The sequence below is a fragment of the Paramormyrops kingsleyae genome, chromosome 8 (genome assembly GCF_048594095.1).
Source record: "Paramormyrops kingsleyae isolate MSU_618 chromosome 8, PKINGS_0.4, whole genome shotgun sequence".
Classification (NCBI taxonomy): domain Eukaryota; kingdom Metazoa; phylum Chordata; class Actinopteri; order Osteoglossiformes; family Mormyridae; genus Paramormyrops; species Paramormyrops kingsleyae.
In genome coordinates this window covers 40,511,733-40,536,439 of record NC_132804.1, presented here as the reverse complement: position 1 = coordinate 40,536,439, position 24,707 = coordinate 40,511,733, and the positions used below count along the sequence as shown (strand labels likewise).

The 24,707-nt window shown below is 40.8% G+C and overlaps 1 protein-coding gene across 12 annotated transcripts; it reads left to right on the top strand.

The window, feature by feature from the left end:
- The first annotated feature begins 2,311 nt into the window (after positions 1-2,311).
- Positions 2,312-23,531, top strand: LOC140592354 (zinc finger CCCH domain-containing protein 11A-like). 12 transcript variants are annotated; one of them, XM_072715858.1, is made up of 18 exons: positions 2,312-2,407; positions 3,936-3,999; positions 6,260-6,354; positions 6,528-6,647; positions 6,887-7,010; positions 7,100-7,297; positions 7,417-7,503; positions 7,588-7,668; positions 7,803-7,901; positions 9,027-9,128; positions 11,652-11,705; positions 11,811-11,870; positions 12,856-13,326; positions 18,011-18,081; positions 18,160-18,661; positions 18,757-18,929; positions 21,738-21,952; positions 22,071-23,531. In XM_072715858.1, exons 1-18 carry the CDS (start codon positions 2,327-2,329, stop codon positions 22,276-22,278), a joined length of 2,805 nt encoding a protein of 934 aa, XP_072571959.1. In that variant the 5' UTR covers positions 2,312-2,326; the 3' UTR covers positions 22,279-23,531. The 12 variants fall into 12 exon arrangements, with proteins under 12 accessions (XP_072571959.1, XP_072571970.1, XP_072571966.1 ...); XM_072715869.1 differs by having other exon boundaries at positions 2,317-2,426; XM_072715865.1 differs by having other exon boundaries at positions 2,318-2,426; positions 6,190-6,354.
- The last annotated feature ends 1,176 nt before the right edge of the window (positions 23,532-24,707 follow it).

Sequence of the window (24,707 nt, the reverse complement as noted above, 5' to 3'; positions counted from 1 at the left end):
CCCTGCAGTTCCACCTGTATGATATCCCCAGGCCCCACTAAAGCGTTCACTCTGTCCACCAAATTTTGGAATGTCTGTATCACAGACCTGTAAACGTCTACTATATCATCATGCTCAATTCCATCAAAATGAAAACACTGCCTTATTTCAGTGTTGTTAAACTGCAGCCTGTGTATTACATTAAAATTTACATCACCATCAGCGGCACCCCCACCTTGTTGTACCCCATTATCAACATCCATAATTTCTGGTTCCACCTCTGCTGCCCCATCATCATTTAAATCATTGAATAAGTTTTGTAAGATGGAGTTAAATTCACCCGGGTGCTCGCCATTCAGTTCTGCTAGCATCTGATGCAGTTCAGAATATCTGTGTCCAGTCTGTTGTCACCCCTAGCACCAGGCACGGCCACGTGGCCGTCAGCCATTTCCACATCGATAGACACAGGGGTATTTGGTGAATTTAAATCATTTATCATATCAAGCAAAAACTGGTTAACCTCACCATTCAGGGCCGCAATCAATACACGATATTCCGGTGCCATTTCACCATTATTAGAAAAACCGTGCCTTTGATGCCGTTGATGCCTTTCAGCCATGTCTATACGTATTCTTGAGATTTCTCAGCAATATATACACTCACCTAAAGGATTATTAGGAACACCATACTAATACGGTGTTTGACCCCCTTTCGCCTTCAGAACTGCCTTAATTCTACGTGGCATTGATTCAACAAGGTGCTGAAAGCATTCTTTAGAAATTTTGGCCCATATTGATAGGATAGCATCTTGCAGTTGATGGAGATTTGTGGGATGCATATCCAGGGCACGAAGCTCCCGTTCCACCACATCCCAAAGATGCTCTATTGGGTTGAGATCTGGTGACTGTGGGGGCCATTTTAGTACAGTGAACTCATTGTCATGTTCAAGAAACCAATTTGAAATTATTTGAGCTTTGTGACATGGTGCATTATCTTGCTGGAAGTAGCCATCAGAGGATGGGTACATGGTGGTCATAAAGGGATGGACATGGTCAGAAACAATGCTCAGGTAGGCCGTGGCATTTAAACGATGCCCATTTGGCACTAAGGGGCCTAAAGTGTGCCAAGAAAACATCCCCCACACCATTACACCACCACCACCAGCCTGCACAGTGGTAACAAGGCATGATGGATCCATGTTCTCATTCTGTTTACGCCTGACTCTACCATTTGAATGTCTCAACAGAAATCGAGACTCATCAGACCAGGCAACATTTTTCCAGTCTTCAACTGTCCAATTTTGGTGAGCTCGTGCAAATTGTAGCCTCTTTTTCCTATTTGTAGTGGAGATGAGTGGTACCCGGTGGGGTCTTCTGCTGTTGTAGCCCATCCGCCTCAAGGTTGTGCGTGTTGTGGCTTCACAAATTCTTTGCTGCATACCTCGGTTGTAACGAGTGGTTATTTCAGTCAAAGTTGCTCTTCTATCAGCTTGAATCAGTCGGCCCATTCTCCTCTGACCTCTAGCATCAACAAGGCATTTTCGCCCACAGGACTGCCGCATACTGGATGTTTTTCCCTTTGCACACCATTCTTTGTAAACCCTAGAAATGGTTGTGCGTGAAAATCCCAGTAACTGAGCAGATTGTGAAATACTCAGACCGGCCCGTCTGCCACCAACAACCATGCCACGCTCAAAATTGCTTAAAACACCTTTCTTTCCCATTCTGACATTCAGTTTGGAGTTCAGGAGATTGTCTTGACCAGGACCACACCCCTAAATGCATTGAAGCAACTGCCATGTGATTGCATTAATGAGAAATTGAACAGGTGTTCCTAATAATCCTTTAGGTGAGTGTATACTTTAATAAACTAAAAGTGGGCCAATTTAGTCTCAATAAGTATACTTATAATGAACTTTAAATATACTAACAAAAACGTTAGTAACAGGTGATCGTATTCTTCATTTGGACACTGAATTTAGCTGTTTTGACATAAAAAATCGAATAATTATAAAGAGTGATGATTTCCACCACTATTCGCAACTTGTGTTACGAGGGTAGGCTGTAATTGATGCGTATAAGAATTTCTGCTTTGGTTTTTAGGGTGAATAAAAAAAGAAAGAGCACCGATCGCTCGGAGGAGGACCAACATTGTAAATTAAGAAAAAAAAGCTTGGTTATAAAACTAGTTATACGTATTATTTACCCGGTTGTATGAACATATTATCGCTAATATTCCACAGAATTATATGGACTAGAAATTCCTCAAACAAACGGATGACGCCCATTTAACAACACGTGATACTATTGAAACGTCGCTTGCTGCCATTCTAGTTACTTTAATTTCTATGAGTGTTTCCGCTCTGAACGGACGCCATCTTTGTTTTAAATTGCTAACAAACGAACAAGACGAAGAGAAAGAGTTCGAGGTGATCGACCTGGTCTCTTGTGGGTGCCGTATTATTTATGCGTAATCTTCTGATAACTGATTAATTGCTTAATGTCCATAAATTTTACGTGTATGTGTAGTGTAAGTATATTCGATGTAATCAGAAGTAAATCATATAATACCGTCGCTAGCCAGATAGTTCTCTTCTAGGCCGGGTAGGCCCATATTTATAGGTAGGTAAATGAAACGTGGCGGGGATACTTTTTCTTTAATCGTGTTTAATATTAAAACCATTTCCGTTAACGAACCATATTTAGCAACGTGGTGACTAGGAAGACCGCTGACGCTTTAATAAATTGTGTGTTCCAGTATCTTGAGGATTACAAACGTATACTCCAAGAAATTGCTCGTAAACAGTCTTGTTGGTTTTATGTGATTCGTGCTTTTGCTTTACGGTTATATTGCCACCCGCATAATTTCCTATATATATATAAAGAAAGCGTTTTGGTGTTTACCTAATCGCTTACTCTGACTTATAAGCTGTTGCGGTATATCTCTACTGCAGACATTTAGCTAGCTAACAACATAGCTAACACGTAAGAAACGTTTGGCCCAGAATCTATTTACAATTGGTGTCACCCGTATTGTTCAGGTTACCCCCTTAGTTAGGAATTTATTAAATTAAAACCTGCAGTGTGTAAAAGAAGATTATAAAAGACCAGCATAATGATTCTGGAGGAACGTGGTGGCCAGTATTTTTTTTCTTCAAAATTGTTAAAAATTCAATATGTTTACATAAATTATCCCAAATTTAAAACGTGAGTATGACAGGTTGGAGTTTTTTAACATGTGACATTAATGTGCCTGCATAGCTTACAAAGAATATAACTTAAATCACTCCAGCTTTCAAGTAAATAAGAGCAAAGCTCTTTTATGTCGTCGTATTATTAATAATTTGCCTGTAATCCAATCAAAAGGGCAAATTGCTCTTTATTAAGTATAATCATGATTTGTGTGTTTTTTTTTATTGTGCTTTAATTGCAAAGTGCATTTTCATAACCAATATCCCAGAAGTCTCTTCCCCCCCCCCCTCCCCCATCATTATAGGTAAAGAAGCAACTTGTGTTTGAAGATCACTGGATTTAACTAGATTATTTTAAGGAAAATAGATAGCATAGAAGATGGAGTCTTTTTTTTCTTCCCTGAGTTTCATGTGAACGCAGGAAATCTGACCCATTATTTCTGTATCCCTGTTACTATTCACTGTAAGAAGAAATGGAAGATTTTTTTCCCAGCAGCTCATTTTTTTACCCCTTCCCTTGCAATTTCCCCCTGGCTGCCTTCTGGAGTTAAAACAACATAGAAGAGGAGAGCTTTTCACCTCTTCTGTTGTCACATCAACCACAATAAAAGAGAAAGGGGGAAAAAGGACTTTGGTGCTCCATCCATGTAGTATTTTGCAGGACAACCATAACAAAGGCGGTCTTGCTGTCTTCCAGAGAAAGGCCATTGGACACAAATTCCTTTGGTTCTTTTCAGTGTAACTCATCAACTGAGTGTTTCTTCAGGACCCCCACGGAGACACCACTGAGAAGTGCATACAGAATCGAGGAATCTTCTTGACGACTTCAGGTGAATCTTTGCATTTGGACACAAACTTTATCAAAAAGATTTTTTTTCTGAATAATTGTGCATTGCTTTGAAATGTTTGGGAAGTAATACAGTGGTACCTCAGTTCTCGAACTCATAACAGATTTCTTAAAAGTCAAACCAACCAGTTCGGAAAAAAAAAATACCTAGAGCTCGATCTGACTCTCAGAAGTCAAACCGTGAATGCTGACATAAGAGAACTTGTACGCGCTGGGAAATGAGTCACACGACACGTCTCTCAGCGGAAACAAAGGGTAACGCTTCAGTCTCAGCTTCGCATTTGCTGTGATAGCGTCGTGCATGTTTTCACAAGCTGAATACATATATTTAGACAGTAAAAATACATTTAGACAATGATGGACAGTAACAGTTATTATTATTATTATAATAAAATAAATTTAAAAAATAAAGATTTCTTATTTTAATATTAATAATAAACCATTAATGCGTTTCATTATAATATTGTTGAGCCGAACGGGGACAGAAAGGAGACAAAGGTGCAGACGTCAGGGTATTGGGGAATACGGAGTTTAATTACAGGTAAGGCAGGCAAAATGCAGACGGACAATACAATGACCGGACTGGGGAAACAAACGCGGATGAAATACAGAGGGCTAATGACACTGGGATTCCACATGGGGTTAACGAGGGGGCGTGGCACAAGGAAGGAGCAGATGACCGGGGCAGGACACATTGTTTCCTTAAATCCGACAAGTTACCCCGATAAGCTAGTAACCCCGCTTCATAGTACAGGCCCTAGGTTGTCTCAGTCGGTGCTAATGAGTACTATGACGCCAGTTAATAAGTTGATTTGTTGCATCGATGTTAACTCAATTGGGCTTTGTGCACGTTCACATAAATGGAGCATGTTCAGTAGTGCAAGTCACCGTTTAACTGATGGCATGATCTCCACATTTCACAGAGGAAGGCTGCATGTTAATTATGCAGGGTTATAAGGAGTTTAAAGCACAAGGAAGGAGCAGACGACCGGGGCAGGACACATTGTTTGGATACATTTATTTTCTTACTTTACAAATTACTGTTTTGATAAATGTGCTTAGGTGGGTTAAGTACAGTATATGCTCTTCTTGTTTTATAAGAACATAAGAACTATACAAACGAGAGGAGGCCATTCGGCCCATCGAGCTCGCTTGGGGAGAACTTAACTAATAGCTCAGAGTTGTTAAAATCTTATCTAGCTCTGATTTAAAGGAACCCAAGGATTCAGCTTGCACTACGTTATCAGGAAGACTATTCCATACTCTGACTACACGCTGTGTAAAGAAGTGCTTCCTTAAATCCAGTTTGAAATGTTCTCCCGCTAATTTCCACCTATGGCCACGAGTTCTTGTATTTGAACTAATGCTGAAGTAACTATTTGGTTGAACAGCATCCAAACCTGTTAGAATCTTATAGACCTGGATCATGTCCCCCCTCAGTCTCCTTTGCTTGAGGCTGAACAGATTTAGCTCAAATAACCTTTCCTCGTATGACATTCCTCTAAGACCAGGAATCATTCTTGAGGCCCTACGCTGCACCTTTTCTAAGGCCGCTATGTCCTTTTTAAGATATGGTGACCAAACCTGTACACAATATTCTAGGTGAGGTCTCACCAAGGAATTGTATAATCTTAGCATTACCTCCCTTGACTTAAACTCCACACACCTGGAGATATACCCCAACATCCTATTGGCCTTTTTTATTGCTTCCCCGCACTGGCGAGAATGAGACATGGAAGCATCAACATACACACCAAGGTCTTTCTCATAATCAGCTACCTTTATTTCAGTAGGTCCCATAAAATACCTGTACTTTATATTTCTGCTCCCTACATGGAGTACCTTACATTTGTCTATGTTAAATTTCATCTGCCAGGTGTCAGCCCAGTCACTAATTAAATTAAGATCCCGCTGTAGCTGCTGTAATAGGCCTACCCTTTGAGGTTCATTTTATGTTTAAATGCTAAAAAAAACATATTTAGGTGTAATTTTTTGGGGATGGGAACCAATTAATTGGTTTTCCATTATTTCTTAAGGGGAAAATTCTATCACAATTCGAACTTTTTAGGATTCGATCCGGAGGATTAAGTTCTAGTTCTGAGGTACCACTGTACATAACAAATAGGTAGAATTGGCATCTTAATCATATCACCTATCTCCTTTGCATGAGCAGGGACACTACTGCAGTTCTGCTGAATACACACTACCCAAGCAAAGACTTTGTCTTTGGTTCTGGAATTTAGTCAGGTCTGGGGCAGAAGCTGTAGCCTACACCAGTGTGAGCATGACAAACCACGGAGATGACTGCTACTTCTATTTCTACTCAACTTGTACTAAGGTAACATTTTGAACACTCCACAACCACTTTTTTTTTATCATTCTAAAATACATTTTACCACATGCTTTTAAAATATATATTTTTTCTGATTTGATATTGGCTCTGGCTTTATGGAATGTATTTATTTAAATAGAAATTAGAAGCTGGCACATTTGCAGGTTATTATTTTGCAGGGAGATAGTTGCCCTTTTCGTCACTGTGAGGCTGCTATGGGCAGTGAGACTGTCTGTAATCTCTGGCAAGAGAACCGCTGTTTTCGCAAGATTTGTAAGTTTCGTCACATGGAGATCAAGGTAATGCCTTATCTAGATTTTGGCTTTTTATCAATTGAAAGCAATTTATATTACAAATTTTGACCAAATTAGGTCTGGTGTATTTTCTTTTTCCATTAAAAAAAGGGATTCCTTCCTCTAATAAAAACTACAAGAACTACTTGTGTATAATAGATGTTTATATTCAAAAAACTTTGAGGATGTTAGTGGAATATGTCTAATTACACTGTTGCAGTTTTATTTTCGCCTTTCCATTTCAGAAAAAACGCAGTGAGATTCCTTGCTATTGGGAGAATCAGCCAGCCGGCTGCCAAAAGCCCCACTGCGCCTTTCACCATGAGAAGCCTCGTTTTATTGATGGGGTTTATGTTCCACCTAGTAAAGGTGAGGTCTCTTAAAATAAGTTCTACTGGCATTATATTTTTAACAGAATTAGTTTAGCGACCAGTGACATATCTCTTTGTGTGTCACAGTCCCAATCTTAAGAAAGGAGGGGGGAGAAGAGGCCCTCTTGATTGACCCACTGCCTCCAGCTCCTGCTCCTATAGCCAGCCCTGCTAACCCTCAGCTTCGTGGAGTGATCAAGACTGAAACCTTGGAAAATGTACCAAGTCCTACTCACCCTCCAGTGGTCATAAACACTGTGGATGATGAGGATGAGGACGAGGATGGTATTGCTTAATTCTCTACAGTACACTAATTTTGTGAAGAATGTGTTTTGCTGTGTACTTTCATGTGTATGTGTGGTCTCCATTTATTTTTCACTTATTTTTATGATGTCATTCTATAGATCAGTTTTCAGAGGAAGGCGATGATCATAAGGCAGGATCAGATGCATTGAGAATTGTCTCATCCAGGAAGTTAAGTAATAATCAAGGTATATTGCCCCATCTGTGCAATGTAGTTTTTATCATTTCTGTGAAATGTCTGGAATTAAAATCCCTTTTTTCCTTCTAACCAGGTGATTCCTTGAATTTTGGCATTAAAACACTCGAGGAAATCAGATTAAGGAAAGCACTGAAGGCAAATTTGAAGAAATCTGGTATGAATACAGAAACTTTATTTTACTGTTGATGAGTATTACTCCATTGTTTAATGCTAAGCTTTAAAGAAAAGAGCAAGGTATTGGATGCATAGGTGCATTTCATGTATGCTATAACTTTTGTCTTCATATAGGACAGCTTTCTGTCCAGGCCTACAGCAACAATGGAATGAATGTAGAGAAGGAGAACATCAGAGCTTCCCTGACATCAGCAATACTCACAGCCAAAGAGGGTATATATTAAAATCATACACCTATGTGACCTACCTATGTAGCATTCATATAGCAAGTAACATTTTCTTAGTCTTGGCTCCATTACTATTACAGTGTTATGGGCACAGATTGTTACCTGGGTAGCCTGGGTTTATTGCAGGGCTGTGGAGTCGGTAGATAAATGCTCCGACTCCGACTCCTCAGTTTCTAAATCTTCTGACTCCCCAGTTTCTAAATCTTCCGACTCCCCGACTCCGACTCCTCTGTATGTATATAGCTTGCCGAAAATCTCGACCACCGCCCCCATCCAAAGTAATGTGATGCCTCTGTCTGCTGCAGTGGCTGTCTCCTCTGTCAGCCAGCCGGAAGTTTAGTGCATTGTGTCACTCACCGGCCAGCTGATCAGCAGAACGAGCCTCTGCTGGAGACAGGTAGGGAGATCTGTGTTCTCGGCTCCTTCGGCCCCCTTCACTAGCGCATAGCGAAGGGGAGCCGACGGAGCTGAGAACACACCAGATGATTTTTCAGGCGTTTGACGCGTGATGACTCGTTGAACGGCCGAAAAATCGGCAGTGCATCTGTAAATGTAAGGGGGGCTTTAGGCTAGGTTCACAGTTCCCTGTAACAGTGGAACACGACACAATGGAAAGCGGTGCCGCACCTTACCTGTGCATTACATCCCATATAGTGACGCATACAGTCAATGAAAAGCATGCTTCATGGTTACTTGACATGTTCGTTTTGTGGTAACATTATGGACTGCATGCATTGGGCTTTATTCTTACAGCAGAGAAGTAGTTCATTATGACTGTTTGTGAATTGGGACATTTCAACTTACTTTTTTAATTCCCATTTAAATTTAGTAGGAGTCGGAGTCGGTTAACTTTTTGCCGACTCCGACTCCAGGTACCCAAAATTGTCTCCGACTCCGACTCCACAGCCCTGGTTTATTGAGCTGCTCTTGTGGCATGAGTTAAGTGCTTAGCTGCTCAGTGGGCAGAGTGGCCAAACTCTTGTGAAATCTCCCAGTGCTTGAAGTACCACCTTTTCATTAATTTTTGAATTATTATTTTAGCCTAGAGAAATTGTAGATATTTGGTTGTCTGGCTTGTGTTCATTAAACTTTTTGTCATGGTTTTGCTTAGATTGCCAACTTCTGACTGAAAACCCGCCAAAACGTCAGATTGGTGACAGACTTGGAAAGAGGAAGGTCTCCCCCGGAGATCAGCTTGTCAGTGCTAGCATAGGTTTGTAGGATTAATATTATAATGTGTGATATGTGTTCAGGTACCAAGTTACTAATATGGAACAGATTAATGAAAAAGGCACGTAAGACCCCAGAAAGCACAAGATAAGTTTAAAAGTTTCCCAGTCACAGGTGTAACTGTGTAAATGTCATTATTACCATAGTACCATAATATCCATTTTGGAGGTGGTTTTCACCATGTCTGGGGCAAAAAGTAGTAGTTGATCAAAAGGCAATATTTTATTATTAGGTCATAATTTTAAAACTACTTTGGACGATGTTCATGCAAAACATTGAATAGGCAAGTCTTTTTTTTGAAGTGGGAGTAGAGGTGGTCACTCATTGGCTTCAAAAGCCTAACAGCAGTGGTGTATGGTGGGATTCGTGATTTGAATCACTTTGGTTTTCAGGTCCTCCTGAAGTGTTTTTGCACAGTGTTTTCTTAAATAATAAAAATATCCAAATATTAGGGCTGCCACTAACAACAATTTTTCTATCAGTTTATCTGTTGACTATTTCACCGATTGGTTGACTAATCTGATTTTTCCTCCAGAAAATCAAATTGACAGTTTCTTTTAAGTAAATTTTATTTTGACAACAGCAAACTGTCACAGGAGGGGTTTAGATAATAGACTTTGGCTATTTGGCACTACAAAGACATGACTTACACCCAAAATTAGATAAACAGATGAGCAGTACAGTGGTACCTTGGTTCTCGAACTCACTAGAACTCGAATTTCTTGAAAGTCAAACAAACCAGTTTGACCTAGAACTCGATCTGAACATCAGAAGTTGAACCGTGAACGCTGACCTAATATAAATTGTATGCACCGGGAAATGAGTCATACTACAATACAATTCTTACTTGAATGCCTTCTTCACAGACTGGACGATTAACCAAATAAAGCAGCGCAACATTACAGTAACTAACAATAAATAAACCACTAACTTACGTGTACTATTAGAGCATTTATGTAATTTATTTAAACTTTATTTTACCAGGTAAATTAACTGAAAACCAGTTCTCACTGCTTTACGTGATATTCGGGAGAAATAGCAGATTACGCATCGGAAATGCCTGATTCAAACGTCATACGTGTAACTAAACTGTTTACAATAAGGGCAAAGGTGTGTCGTCACAGAGGCGGTTCCAGTTTGTGCAGCCAGGTGAGAAGTTGCAGTGCATCTAACCATAATGCATTGCATCAGGATCAGAATGCGTTGCTTTAAGCCAGCGCTGTAAGCAAGTCAAACGCACCCAATGACCGGACTGGGGAAACAAACTGAAACGCGGACTTAATACAGAGGACTAATGACAACAACCAGAAACAGCTGATCACATGGGGATCCCACACGAGGTTAACGAGGGGGCGTGGCACATGGAAGGAGCGGACGATCAGGGCAGGACAGGGGTAATGTTGGGATAAGATCTTGATCGTTTTGGAAGTCATTAAGAAAAAAATGCTTTTAGGATTCGATCCGGAGTCCGGAACGGATTAAGTTCGAGAACCGAGGTACCACTGTACTCCTAAAATGTTGATGGGAGGTGTATTGTGATGCCCAAAAGGGACAATATCTTTTAAGAGGAGATCTTGTGGTTAAACAAAGTAAAAAACGGTGGTGGTGTTGCAATACTTTTAGCAGTTTAAAGTCCAACAGGTTTTGGTTCCTTCAAGCCCAATGCACACAAACACACATCTGTACCATCAACATATAATAAGCTCAGATTGTAGCATAGAATTTCCATTTAATAAGTGTTTCAGAAATGTTTAAGGTAGCAGGCATATATTTTTATATCCTTTAATAATGGGTATATATATGGCAGGCACAAGGACAAAACGTATGAAATGCTCTCCCTACTAATGACAATATAATGAATGTGAACAGACAACATTTAGAGTGGTTTTGACTGTTCTGGTGGTCCATCATCCAGAATAGCACCTTTGTGTGTTCTCTCTTGGGGCTCATGCATAGCATTAGTGGCACTGTGGTATGCTATCGAAACCTAACTGTACAAACCATCTTTTTTGTGAGAATTTGAATTACTTCCATAATTACATTTGATATTGAAGGGAAACATCTGTTATAATTAATTGAAACATTTTAGAAATCAAAAAGGTGATTTCATTAAAATAAGATGTCAATTTAAAATATTGATGTTGATACATTTTCATCTTTCTCTTTGATTACGTTGACTTGATCGTAGCAGCCCTAATATAAAGTTAGTGGAATGTATGTGTGTTTTTTTTTCCAGTATTAGCAGTATTGCTACTTGGAATACACACAAATTACTTTTTTTTTACAGAATGTATTTCACAGAAGTAAGAAAATCTTCATGATAAAAGTACTAATCATGCTACTGGTTTGCTGGAAAATGCTTTCTCCACAGCAGTTATTTATCCATATTCACAGAAATTAAGTTAGGGAACCTGGGTAATTACTTGAGAAATTAGCACTGTCAACTTTAAAAGTAGTCAATATCTGCCTGCTGCAGTATTGACCAGATGTGGCATTATTCTTGCAGATGAACCAGAAGAGACAGACTTCCCCCTTAAACGCCGACTTGGGGAACGCCTTGGTAGGAAGTTAAACTGTTCAGGAATTGTACCCTCAAAGGGTTTCTTTCCCCCTCTAGTCAACATATTTTGAGAATAATGTTGTCCTTGTTTTCTCTCTGCTTCAGCTCAAAAGTCAGTACGAAACCGACTGGGGTTGCCAGTAGAATCTGCTTGCTCTGAAACTGGTATGTTTTTTGATATACTACGTTTTAGGGATGGCCCGATCCACATTTTTTTCAGTTCAGTTCTGATTCTGATACACAACTACTGATACCGATACAGATTCCGATACAAGAGTTCTTTTTACTTTCATATACTTTACATATTTTTTTAAGCCAGTAAATACAGATGGAAAAAATGTATGACAAAAAATATTTCATTAGGCTACTACACACATACATAACGTATTGTTCCACCTCGTTTGTACGTCCTGTTTTAAGCGTTTTTGAGGCATTTGCAGTTCAATATGAAGTATACACAAGTGGCGAATGCCTAAAATTTTAAGTTTTTCTCCCATTGGCGTCATCTCAGTTACACTTTGTTGCGATGGCAGCCCCTCTTGTATATTAAGCCAGCAAGTTCGCAGAACAGTCCAAGTTAGCGACTCCCAAATCATCTATTGCTTTTTTTTCGTCTCGCACAGTTGCATGTGCTTTAAGTGGGATCGTCCATTAAACGCTATTCCCACCTCTCAAAACTTTATTTTACGAAGACTGCAAATCGCTGGTTTCTGTTAAAAGCATAAATACTCCCATATTGTCATGTCTTATCTTACGCTCCTTGTACTGCGAAGGGTATGCGCATGATGTCACAGCAGGCGGAAGTCACTGAACTCACACCCACTGAGTAGCAAAAAAGACTGAGGGGCAACGTTAGCATTCGATTTGAATGCCGCAAAAAAAAAAAAACATGTAAAATGGGAAAGAGCTGTCATGCGATTGATTGTACAAATAGATTTAAAACGAAATAGGAGCTATATTTTTAGAGATTGCCAAAAAAGTAAATAAGTAAGTATAGGACGTGGATCGGTCACGCAAGGCCGATACTCTGATCCGTCAAATAAGTCTGGATCGGCGCCAATACCAATCCGAATATCGGATCGGTGCATCTCTACTGTGTTTTATATTGGTTAATGGTTGTGTGTTGATCGTGTTTTGCTTTAATCTGTAGACACTTGTACTGATGTAAAATTGCATGGAGAGATCCGGATAAAGACCCTTGAAGAAATCAAGCAAGAAAAGGCAAGCAGATCACAGGAGCAAGCCAGAACAGGCAGTATTTGCACTACTGCTAAACCTCCTGGCCCCCTGAAAAGACCTGGCAAGGCATTGGCCAGCCCCGACATCTGGAAATACTCAGAGGTTTTCCATGCTAAAAAAAAACTGGAAGCAAAGAAGATAGCCAGTGATTCTGAAGCTTCGTTGTCAGAAAAGAAAGATATCCTTGTGGATATGGGTCCCCAGGATGAGGCATCGGCTAAAATGGAGGAAGTCAGGGTAAAGACATTGGACGAGATTCGCAGGGAGAAAGCAGCACGGATGCAGGCCAAAGTTCAAGATGCCCAAACTGAGAAGCAGCCTTCTATTGACAAAGGATTCCCCAAGAGACGAATACTTCGCATCAACAAATCCATGGCTACAGGTATCCATTGGATTGTTGATACAATCCATATCAGAATGTATAGCAATCATCATAGTACTAGTGTTTCTGCTTTTATGTACTATTTAAATAGGATCTTGGCTTCCTTGGTGTTCATCCTGCCAACTGCTTATCCTGGACAGGGTCGTGTGGGGATGAAGCCTATCCCAGGAAACACAGGGCACAAGGCTAGGGTACAGCCTGAATGGGATGCCAGTTCATTGCAGGGCACATGTGTGTGCACAGTTATGTACTATTGCCTGTTAGGGCTGGACGATTTATCAGGTTAAAATCAAAATCGCGATTTGAAACAACGCGATTAGTAAATTGCAAAGACTTCGATTTAAGATATACTTTATATAGTACGTTGGACCCATTGTTTAAAACTGTAGTGAGAATAGTTTTACAAATTCATGCCGTGCTCCCTGTGTATCAGTCATTCTCACCAATCAGAAGTGCTATGCTTCTCGCGTGCCAGTCATGCTTACCAATCAGAAGTGGCCTAAGACGAATCCGTATAGGCCCACAAACGACAAACATGTGAAACCCAAGGAAAATGTTGCATTCACGGTGCTGGGCTATAAGTGAATTGACTTCCTATTTCATGGTCCGAGATTGTTTCAGAAAGGTCCTATCATCCATAGAACCAGCGACAACCTTTTAACCACCAGCAGCGACATACTTCAGCGTATCATACCTTTTGTCTTTGATAATGGGCAATGGCATTAGCATACAGCTAACGCATCGAAACAACATTGAGACGGTCAGAAATCCTCACAGCAGCCTGTGAACCCCCCCAAAAAGCCATAAAACCCATGATACAGTCGTGTTTGTCATGTTTTTGTGCTCATTAATTTAAGTATTTCAAATGATTAATCTTGTGAAATTAATCTTAATCACACAACGCCAAGAAAATAAAAACCTCACTTTAACAAATACTAAAAACAGATCGCTTTAATCGTTATTACAGTTGGGTATGGGCACAGTCTTATTTAGAAAAGATACAAAAAGTGACGTATATGATGATTTGATCATTTTATATTTGTCAGAGTAACAAGGCAAAGCAATAAGATGCCTCAGTCAAATTGCATTTTACTTCTCATTTCAAATAAAATGCAACAACAATATTGTATGATGTTTCATAAAGGCTGGCCTTCTGGTTTATTTACTTGTGTAGAGAGCACTCACCTTGAAGGGTCCAGTGGTCAAAATCCATTATGATTCTTTATCCACAAAATAAGCCAAATTGGGCAAACATTGCAAAAACTACCACTATGTAATGTCCCATTCACACCTTGCACTCTAGGGACAAAAAGAGTGGGAGTGGGGGTAATAAGGGTAAATGAGGGAGATAAAATAACATGAAAAAAATGCTTTTTTTGTTTGAACGCTGTTTACAAATGCAGCACTTAAAAAGCGCACGTAAAAATACACACATTTATTGCAACCTGGTATTTTTTGGCAAATAAATTACCACAACATTTTTTTGCTGTTTTGCCATGAATTTAAAAATGTTCACAATGAACCATGTGCCTCAAGAGCTGTTAACTGATATTTTATTAAGGTGTATTAACATGGTAGCGGTGCAACTAATTATAATCATGAACCCATTTATAAGACAAAAAAATGCTTAATATGTAACGTTACCTCATGTCAATGGTAATTTGACAAACTCCTTAGTGAAATGGGAACGTTAGCTTCGATAGCTGACTAAGCTACCTTTAGTCATAACTATTAATTATGATAATCGTTAACACCGAGCACATATAAAAACAAAGTAACAGTATTTACTATATTAATGACAGCTAATGCATAAAATGTTTTTTAAAATGTTACTTTATCAACACACTGTTCAGAGTGCCTGGTAAGCAAACACGTGAAACCCAAGGAAAATGTAGCATTCACGGTGCTGGGCTATAAGTGAATTGACTTCCTATTTCATGGTCCAAGATGTGATTCTATGCTGTGAATGTCAGTGATTAGAACCACTCTGGATACACCCTGTTTTTAGTCTGGTCGCTCTGATGGTTGCCATACTCAGGGAGTAGCTGTTGCTGTGGCAGATTGACTCATTCCATTGCTGTCTTACGGCACTCCTTTCAATGACCGTATTGAGAGACTCGAGCTAAGGCACTCCTTGGGTGTCTTGCCTTAGTGTATTCTTTGACCATAGTGAGTGATGTCTCATTGTGGGAGACATTTTAGTCGCACCTTTGCTCAGTGGTGACACTCCCCTGATCATGGGTGACTTCAGTGCAACAACTGGTACTGACAGGGCTCGCTTTGAGGGTTATGTCTGTCGCCATGATTTTCGTGACCGGGGTGAGAGTGGCTCCATGTTCCTTGACTTTGTGAAACATCAGGGGCTGCATGTCACTGGATCCTGGTTCCAACACCAAGCCACATATTTGAACTTGGATGCTGGAGACTCCTGTAAAACTGCAGGGTCTACAGGTGCCCAGTTTGTGAATTCTGTCCACAGACTTGTTGCTACTCTGAAGATTCAGCTTAGATCCAGTAGGCTACCGCCTACTAGGAGAATGAAGCTGGCCTTGGCCAGACTCCAAGATCAAGCTGTTTCTGATGAGTTTGCATGCAGTTTGTGTGAGGAACTTGCAGACTTGGGTACGACTGGTGATTCTAACATGATATGGGAGACCGTCCATGACAAGACCCTGAAGGTTGTGCTGGTGTTGCCTGTGTTCCCAGAAGGAGATGTTTATCTTGCAGGGAACCCTGGATATTATCGAGAGGAGTCGCAGGGCACAACTTGATGGAATCTCCAATCTGTACCGGGAACTGAGGAGGATGACTGAGGGTTCTGAGGGCAGATGATGAGGCATTTGTTAGAGGAATCTGTGAGCAGGTGACGCACCATCTGTGGTCTAGTAACCCACATCCTGCTTAGAGAAATCAAAGCATTACATACATCTGAATCTGGTCCTCAGAGACTTGCAGTCAGGGCAGGTGATGGATTGATCCATACGAATGACTTTGTGATTGTGACCCTCTGGGCCAGGTACTTTGAGCAGCTGTTTAAAGCTGATCCTTTGGCTTGGATGTTGGACATCTCTGGGTCCACAGTTCTTGAGGCTGATCCCTAGAACAATCTCACTGAGATTGCACATGTGGTGAATCAGCGGGGGGTAGGAAATGCTGCAGGGATCTGTGGTATTTGGGGTGAACTTCTCCAGACAGGTGGCACAGCTGTCGTCCTGGCATTGCAGGCAATCTTTGTATCCGTTTGGGAGACAGACATCCCAAATGACTGGAAAATGGGACTTTTTGTCAATATCTGGAAAGGGAAGGGTGATCGCCTGTATTGCAGCAACTACAGAGGAATAACACTGCTCTCAGTGCCAGGTAAAGTCTTTGCTTGGGTCATCCTTAACAGTATCCTTGCTCACTTGCTCGCCTACCAGCGACCGGAGCAGTCTAGACTAAGAAGTCTACCATCAACTGCATCCTGGCACTGAGGTTTCTCATTGAGCATAAACGTGAGTATCTGCAGATGTTCTTTACAGCCTTTGTCAATTTTCAGAAAGCATTTGACTCAGTTAATCAAGCTGCCCTGAGGGATGTCCTGAGACTTTGCAGGATCCCCCGAAGTTGCTGGATGTCATGGCTGGCCTACACACTAGAACCTCTGCATTCTTTGCAGTTGTTTCTGGGGTTTGCCAGGGGTGTGTTCATACTCTTACTTTGTTCAGTGCTTGCAAGGACTAGGTCATGGGCAGGGTTGTGGGGTCCAGCAGCTGTGGGGCATCTGTTGTTGAAGAAAGATTTACTGATCTTGACTTTGCGGACGATGCTGTGATCTTTGCAGAGTCAATGGAGGCTCTGATCCAGGCTTTTGACTTCTTAGGCCAGGGGTGTCCAATCTTATCCGCAAAGGGCCGGTGTATATGCTGGTTTTTGGGATAACCTGTAGGTCAGCTGTTCAACCCCAGGTGTGAGGACTTTTCAGCCAATCAGTCCTCTAATTAGTAATCTAATTAGGGAGTTGCAGCGAAAACCCGCATACACACCGGCCCTTTGCGGATAAGATTGGACACCCCTGTCTTAGGCACAACCATCAGTAGTGTGTCTGCCTGCGGAGACAGTGTTGACCTCGTTGAGAGGTTCACTTACCTCGGCAGCGATATTCATGTCTCTGGTGACTCTTCCTATGAAGTATATAGATGAATTGGGAGAGCATGGGGGTCATGAGGTCATTGGAAAAGGGGTATGTGATACCGACTCCTTCGGTACTATGTCTCTTGGGTACCGCTGGTTTGACCTTCGCGTTCGCTGGGTGAGTCCTGAATGAGGCATATTACTTGCATTGCGGGGGAACATCAGTTACAGTACTATGGCTATGTGGCACGTTTCCCTGAGGGTGATCCGGCTCGCAGGATGCTCGTTGCTGAGACCCAAGCGGTTGGACTAGACCAAGGGGATGCCCATGTAACACCTGGCTGCGGTTGGTGGATGGCCATTTCTGGAGGGTGGGACTGGACCGTGTGTCTGCCTGGGGGGTCGCTAGCTGGGATCCTGAAGTGTTTTGTCATGTGGTGGGTGCTGCAACTCCTTGCATCAGTGCATGTTCCTCAACCTGACCTGACCTGAGTAACCAAAAGTAACCTAAAATGGACTGCAATTTTGTTTGAAATCTGACAGACCTGATGTCTGATGTATGTCTTTGTAGATGCTGTTAAAATTAATGAGCAGAAGACACATGCAAGCATGGAGCAATCAACAGGGACTGTTGACATAAAGGTAGACGCCTCATAGGAGTTTTATATGGTCTTGGCTATGAAAGAATGTCTGGTTGATGTTTTGTATTGTTTGCTGCAGATGATAGCAACCAACGGAAAAGCATGTTCTTCAGGAGAGAATGTCAATGTGAAATCCTTTGAAGAGATTATGAGAGAGAAGAAACTCCGCAAGCAGCAGATGGAGCAGGTAGACTCCTCCCTGCAATCACAGCACAGCTCAGTCTTAGCCCAAGAACAAGCTATACAGAAGGGAAAATCCCTCATCGCAGCCAGACCCGGAGGGAGTTCTATACCACCGGAGTCCTCTACGAAGCCTAAGGCTTTGCTTGGAGGTGGACAACAGATGATTGCACTTAAACAAAAAGAGAGTGCACCTGTCCCTCCTGCAGAACAGAATATTGTGGTGTCTACATCCCTGGAAAAACAGGTGGATCCTCCCTCCACCAGCCCCATAAACTTTATATCTTTGCGGAAAAGATCCCCTCCTGTGCCCCTGCCAGTTCATAACCTTGTTCCTGTGGAGCCTCAGGCACAGGAGGTTGTCCTCAAGAAGTCCGCTGGGCAGTTACCTGAACCAAAAGGTATGTGTAAGAGCTTGTAATGGCTTTTCTCACTTTGTGCATGAGTAAAGTGTTTTGATACGATAAAAAGTTCCTGACATTTTGGTACATTTTAGTGAGACCTAAACTGAATGTGAAGCCATCTATTATGAAGCTTGCCACACAAGTACAGCTTACCCAGAAAAGGAGAGAACCAGAGAGCCCTCGATCTGCTGTTGCTGCAGTAAAGCCACTCAATAGTACAGCTGTGGCGATCCAGTCTCGGGAGCCATCATGTAATCGTCCTGCAGTAAGTACCAGTAGCAACTCTGCTCTGTAATTTTGTACAAGTATGGTAACATATCAGTGTAAATCCTAGGTCATACTTACTTGCGTACACTTTTGGGCTGGGGATGATCATCTGCATGGCCTCTTGTGTTCATACTACTTTTGGCTGCGGATGCTCGCAGTCGGTGCATACATACGGCAGTAATCTTCTGCCAGACAAGGGGAGAGCAGATGTGTTGCAACAAATACAAGCAGTGTAGTATAACAGGTAAATGTCTATGAACAGTTTTAAAGTTATTTCACAAGGCTTGGGCAGTATTACAATAAGAATACCACAGTATTTTAAAATTCTTATGACAAGATTCCCCCACCCCCGTGCTTAGTGAATTTTATAGCCAAGATTTCAAAATGCTGGAATAATGCTGCTTTTTAAAATACAGTATACTATACCTTTCTGAACAGTATGAAAAAATCGATATGCGGGTAGCTCCGACCATTCTCATACAGTTGCTCACTTTGATCTCTACAACTATTCTTCCTCTACTCTTTCATCATTGACCGCTGATTTGTGAAAGTTCATGCTGCCACCTACTGCAAATGCCTATGAAGTTATGCTGATGCACGGTCGATGCGTACAAATGTGCAAGGCTTCCGCTACACATAAAAATCTGGGGCCGGTTGCACAAAACTCCTTAAGTTAAGATTTTCCTTAAAGTCCGAGTTAAGGTCTCCTTAAAATAAAGTCGGTTGCACAAAACGCCCTTAAGTCTCCCCCTTAAGGTTTCCTTAATTTTTTCTCTTAAGTATTTAAGTTTTTCTCCTTATCTTGGTCTTATATTTAAGGAATCCCTTAACGGTTGCACAAAACACCTTAGCAACCAAACTAAGGAAAAAAAATTAAGGTACCTCTAACCTTACCTTAACTGCGAGATGGCGGAGTTTATGCTAATAGATAACGAAAATGAACGCATAGCAAAAAGAGTGTTCCGTGACCGGGAGAATCCCTTAGATACGCTCAATGACGAGCAATTGATTTTGCTGTATAAATTTGACCTGCAGTCAATTTATGATTTGTCCGACCGTCTACAGTTGGATCACTCCACAAACCGAAGCTGTGCTCTCCCAGCTGCGTTGCAATTAATGATCGCTCTGCGGTTTTATGCTAGTCCTCGTCAGAGTCAGTCTTCCCCAGACTTGTCATTGATGTTTGCTGTCGTTCTACCCCGTGTTGTTGCCTGTTTCCCTATTAAATCCCCGTTTTACCCGACTTCCTGGCTCCACTCCCTTGCTTGCTCGTTCGCCTACCGACGATCGTGACACATAACTTGCAATTTTTTTTATTAAGTATAAACTTTAACTGCACTGCGATAAGAAATATAATTGAATACTGTGAGAGACTGAAAATGCTTATTATACAGTATGATTGGATCGAAATTTAGTGCTGTATTTTTTCTGTGTAATTGATCCGGGAAAAGGTAGCACGGCGTACCAAAAACTTACCTTGACACCCCCGGTGTCTTTGGAGGGTTAGCTGGGCTGCGAGGCATGACAATCGATGTACTTGCAGCCGCAACGTCATATTCTTCCGTCATTAACTCATCTGGCTCACTGAACAAGGTTTTACTAGTTAAATATATAGTCATGACATTAACCCTAATGTCATTAATTAGGCTTAACCTGAAGAATGTTACCCTTCCAAATGACCACAGCTCTCCCCTCCGCCAGTTATTCCAACCACTGTAGGTGAGTCACGACCAATTATGTCCGCTACCATCGCTGCCTCATTTGAAAGAGGTTTTGGAGGTGGACCTCCACCTTCAAAATGACATTTTGTATAGAATAAATTCTGGTAATGATTTTTACCAAAGAACGTTAAGCCTGTTTCACATTCAGCCTAGCTTGCTAACTAACCATAGCATATAACGTTATAGAACCATTACAGTCTACTTTATATCTATACCTTAAATATTTTAATGTGTAATAACTTGTTGAAAGAAGATGAGCAACTTATGTACAGCAATAAAGACTAACATTAACAGTTCCCTCAAGTCATGTTAGTCATTTAACCTATCCGAAGTTGTAAGTTAACGTCAACTAGTAAGATCGAGTTCTTACCAGTTTTGTTACATTCTCTCCTGTATTTAGTGATCTCTTTTTTGGCCAGAACAGATAAGTTGTCGTATTTTTTTTTGCACCTCTTGTATGGACCTTTTCACCAGACTTCTTGAATTAATTTTCATTACAATTTCCTCCCACATTCTTTGTTTTCTGTTTGCTGTTATTTGCGGATCAAATTTACTTTTTAGTATGTTCTTTCTTTTATTGAATTCTTCCAAAAGTATTATCTTTTCCTCCTCTGACCAATTTGGCTGTCTTGTTTTCTTTTCTCCCATTTTTTTTCTTACTTTGTGAGTAACTTTACTTTGTGAGGCGATAACAGGTATCACAAGTAAGCGCGAGTGCAAAGATATGAACGGTCTCCATGGAAACGGGACAATTTTACTGCTGTAAAATGTCTTTCAATGTTGTAAATCCCTTAATGTTTTTCCTTAACTAAGGAAACCTTTTAAGGGGTTCTGTGCAACACCCTTAAATAAATCCCTTAGCTAAGGAGAAATTAAACCTTAAGTGTCATACTTAAGGGGAAAACTTAAGGAGTTTTGTGCAACCGGCCCCTGGGCTGCACATGTACCGACTGCAGGCGTCTGCAGCCAACCCCTGATGACATTTGTCTAATCCCTTCATCTGCAACCGAAAGCACTCATGGAAATGTGAAGCATGAATTGGCTTTAAAGAATCTAAATTGGTTATTTTTTTAATCTTTTTGTAGATGTCAGCATCCACAGGAACTTTGGACACAAATGTACAAGGGAGCTCTCAGGTCCTTAAGTCCTTGGTTATGGAATACTCGGTGCAAGGTCCTGGTGACTTAGCATTAGATCTTGAAGAATCCTCCAGACTGCAGCCTCAGGTAGTCTCCATCACAGACCAGAGAGGAACCACTTATGAACCTGCTGTATCACCAACTAAAGACACATCTAAGAGGTAAACTTACTAAGCAATTCAGAAGGGAATCTTTGCTACAGTGGTCTAATTCATGTGTTGAAGCTTTTGATCTCTCATTCTGTATCTGCTCACACTTGTGATTTTGTCACACTTTCAGCACCTTTGCTATATGCAAGACACCTAGCCATGGTAAAGCCCGTCGTCTAAGCACAGTGTCTGCACGTGCTTCTAGCTCTGCAGTGGATGACTTTGATGAGCTGATGAATGAATTCACCGATGACCGTCTAGAAGATGAGATGGAACTAGACCCTGGCAAGGGCGAGGATGACCTCCTGTTGGAACTTTCAGAAATGATTGACAGTTAAAATATTTTTATTGTTCCTCAGCCTCCAACTTTTTTGTAAATTAAACAAGTCAGGATATAAGGTGCAACTCCTATGTCAACACCATAATGTCTGTTCTGCTTGATGAATTTGCAATTTTTTCCCTCTTAGCACCTGATTATTTTATTTTTTTAAATGAATGGTAACTTCACATAGTACCCAATACATGTATAGTTTCTTTATATTTAACATTTAAATGTGCTTTTCATGTTCCCAGAGGGAATTGTGTATTTTACTGTATTTTTCTGTTTTGGGTTTAGTAGCTATCGTCACCATTTAAATATGGAAGCTAAATACAAGCCTCACCATTTTGGTTGAATATGGCCATATTCATCCACATTTCCTCTGGTTTCTTATATTTGGTCATCACAGAACAATTATGCTCTAGTTAAGCAGGATTTAAAGAAACCATGCCGAGTGTGTGTGTGTGTGGCCTATACTTAAGTCCAATTTCTTCCAGTATTTCAGACTAAGTTAACCTTTAGAATCATGTTTTTTTTTTTGATGAGGTTTCATAAGTATGGAGCTTACCTGTAGTTTTTAGAATGGGTTTCGGGTTTTGTATTGCCTGGAATTTTTGCTACAGGCAAGTTGTCATATGTTATTTTTACAGAGCCTACTCTAATAGAATTTAATATGTGAATATTTAACTTACATTTTATAGACCTCAAAGCCACCACTGAGGAACATTCAGGACTATGTCTGGAAATCTTGGTTCCATTTTAAAAATGACGGTAACCTGGACACACATGAAACACTGGGATTTTTGCAGGTGTCCATACATGTTTGACATCTTCCAAGAACGTATAAGTGTATGCTGTAGGCTTCTCAGTATGAAGACTAGCTCTAGAAAAACTTACATATATTAAATAGCGTTATGAAGGGCTGTGAATTGACTTACAGGGAGACGTAGTATTAACTATTAAGCTGCCTGCAGACGGTTTAGAAATATATAGCTACAGACCCATCAATTAAATCTTGCAATAGACAAATAACTTCTGTTAATGGTGTTTAATTTTTGTATAAAGTTACTTGAATAATTAAGGGTCATCTTTGTCATTTACAACGGAATCTAATTACTGATGTATTAATAAAACTTGCTTTTAAAATTAAGTAAAAACACCACCCCCCGCACTTAAATATAAGGTGCTTCTCAGGGAATAAATGCTGTTTCAATATGCTGATACCCACATTGAGCTTCTGCTGTAAATAAAAACGTTTGGTTTTGGCCTCGAGTTGTAGAAAATTTGTTCTTTGATGTAGTAAATTCAGAAAATGTATTAGTGATGTTACAGCGCGCAAAAAAGGGAATAAGGCTGTAACACAATGTTGATCAATCTATTGCTATTATGAATTACTGCCTGCCCGCACCTTATCGCTCAGTCGCTTCGATTCCTCTTGTGCAGCACCAGCGCTCGCTCGCCGTAACTGCATTTTTCTTGCATTAAGCACACTTAAAAAACTCACAATTCTTGTTTATTACGGTATTTTACAAACAAACGTTAAGATTAACAACTTCCTGTAAAACGTTACAAATATGACATAACGTTTTCATTCAAACGCGACAGTACAAACCTAGTTTGTGCAAATGCTGCAGAAATTATTTTGAACTGGGCTGGGGGGTGCAGCTCAAAATAATGTCAGCTGCAGAAATACGGAGCACTTGTTAGTCCTCGCGGTCAAAGTTGCCAGGTCCGGGGTTGTAACGCCTTATTGGGCTACTTTGAAAATACAGTTGCGGGTAAATATTAGGTTGCGGGTTTTTGGGTTACTTTCCAAAATGTTTCGCGACAGCCGACTGTAACAGGAAAAATAAGTATATTGTGATTGCAAGTGGCTCCTAATGCTGAGTAATACTGAATCGCTACCCATCCAAAGTCAGAAACAGACAAGGAAAGGAAGGCTGCCAATTCTCACGCATCTGGCGTGACACTCACGCCGTCAGACTCTCACGCAAAAAATCTTACGGCAAATCTATATTATTCCTATATAAACCTACTATTAGCTTCATTACAAGCGGTGGATACTTTGCAGACCATTTACACGGTAATAAAACCATTACATACATGTAAAAGCATATGCATGTGTGTGCAGATTTATCCCGAATTGAATATCTCATTCCAGCCAGCTGACCAAAATTGGCAACCCTGGGAAAAGTGCGTCCGTCTCCGTGACGTCATTGTGTTTAACTGTGGTTTAAAAATGTTGAACATTTGAATGTGATCAGCACGGAAAATACTAGTTTATTTCTTTGAGATACAGCATACTGGGATTTCTTATTGGGCTAGTTCCAGCTTCCGTTGGGCGGATTTTAAGCAGACCTTGGACTGGAGATATTTGCTGGACCTGACACTGCTCACAGTGTACGGTTGGTATCAGAGCATGTGAGCGGAATGGAGCGTGAGCGTGAG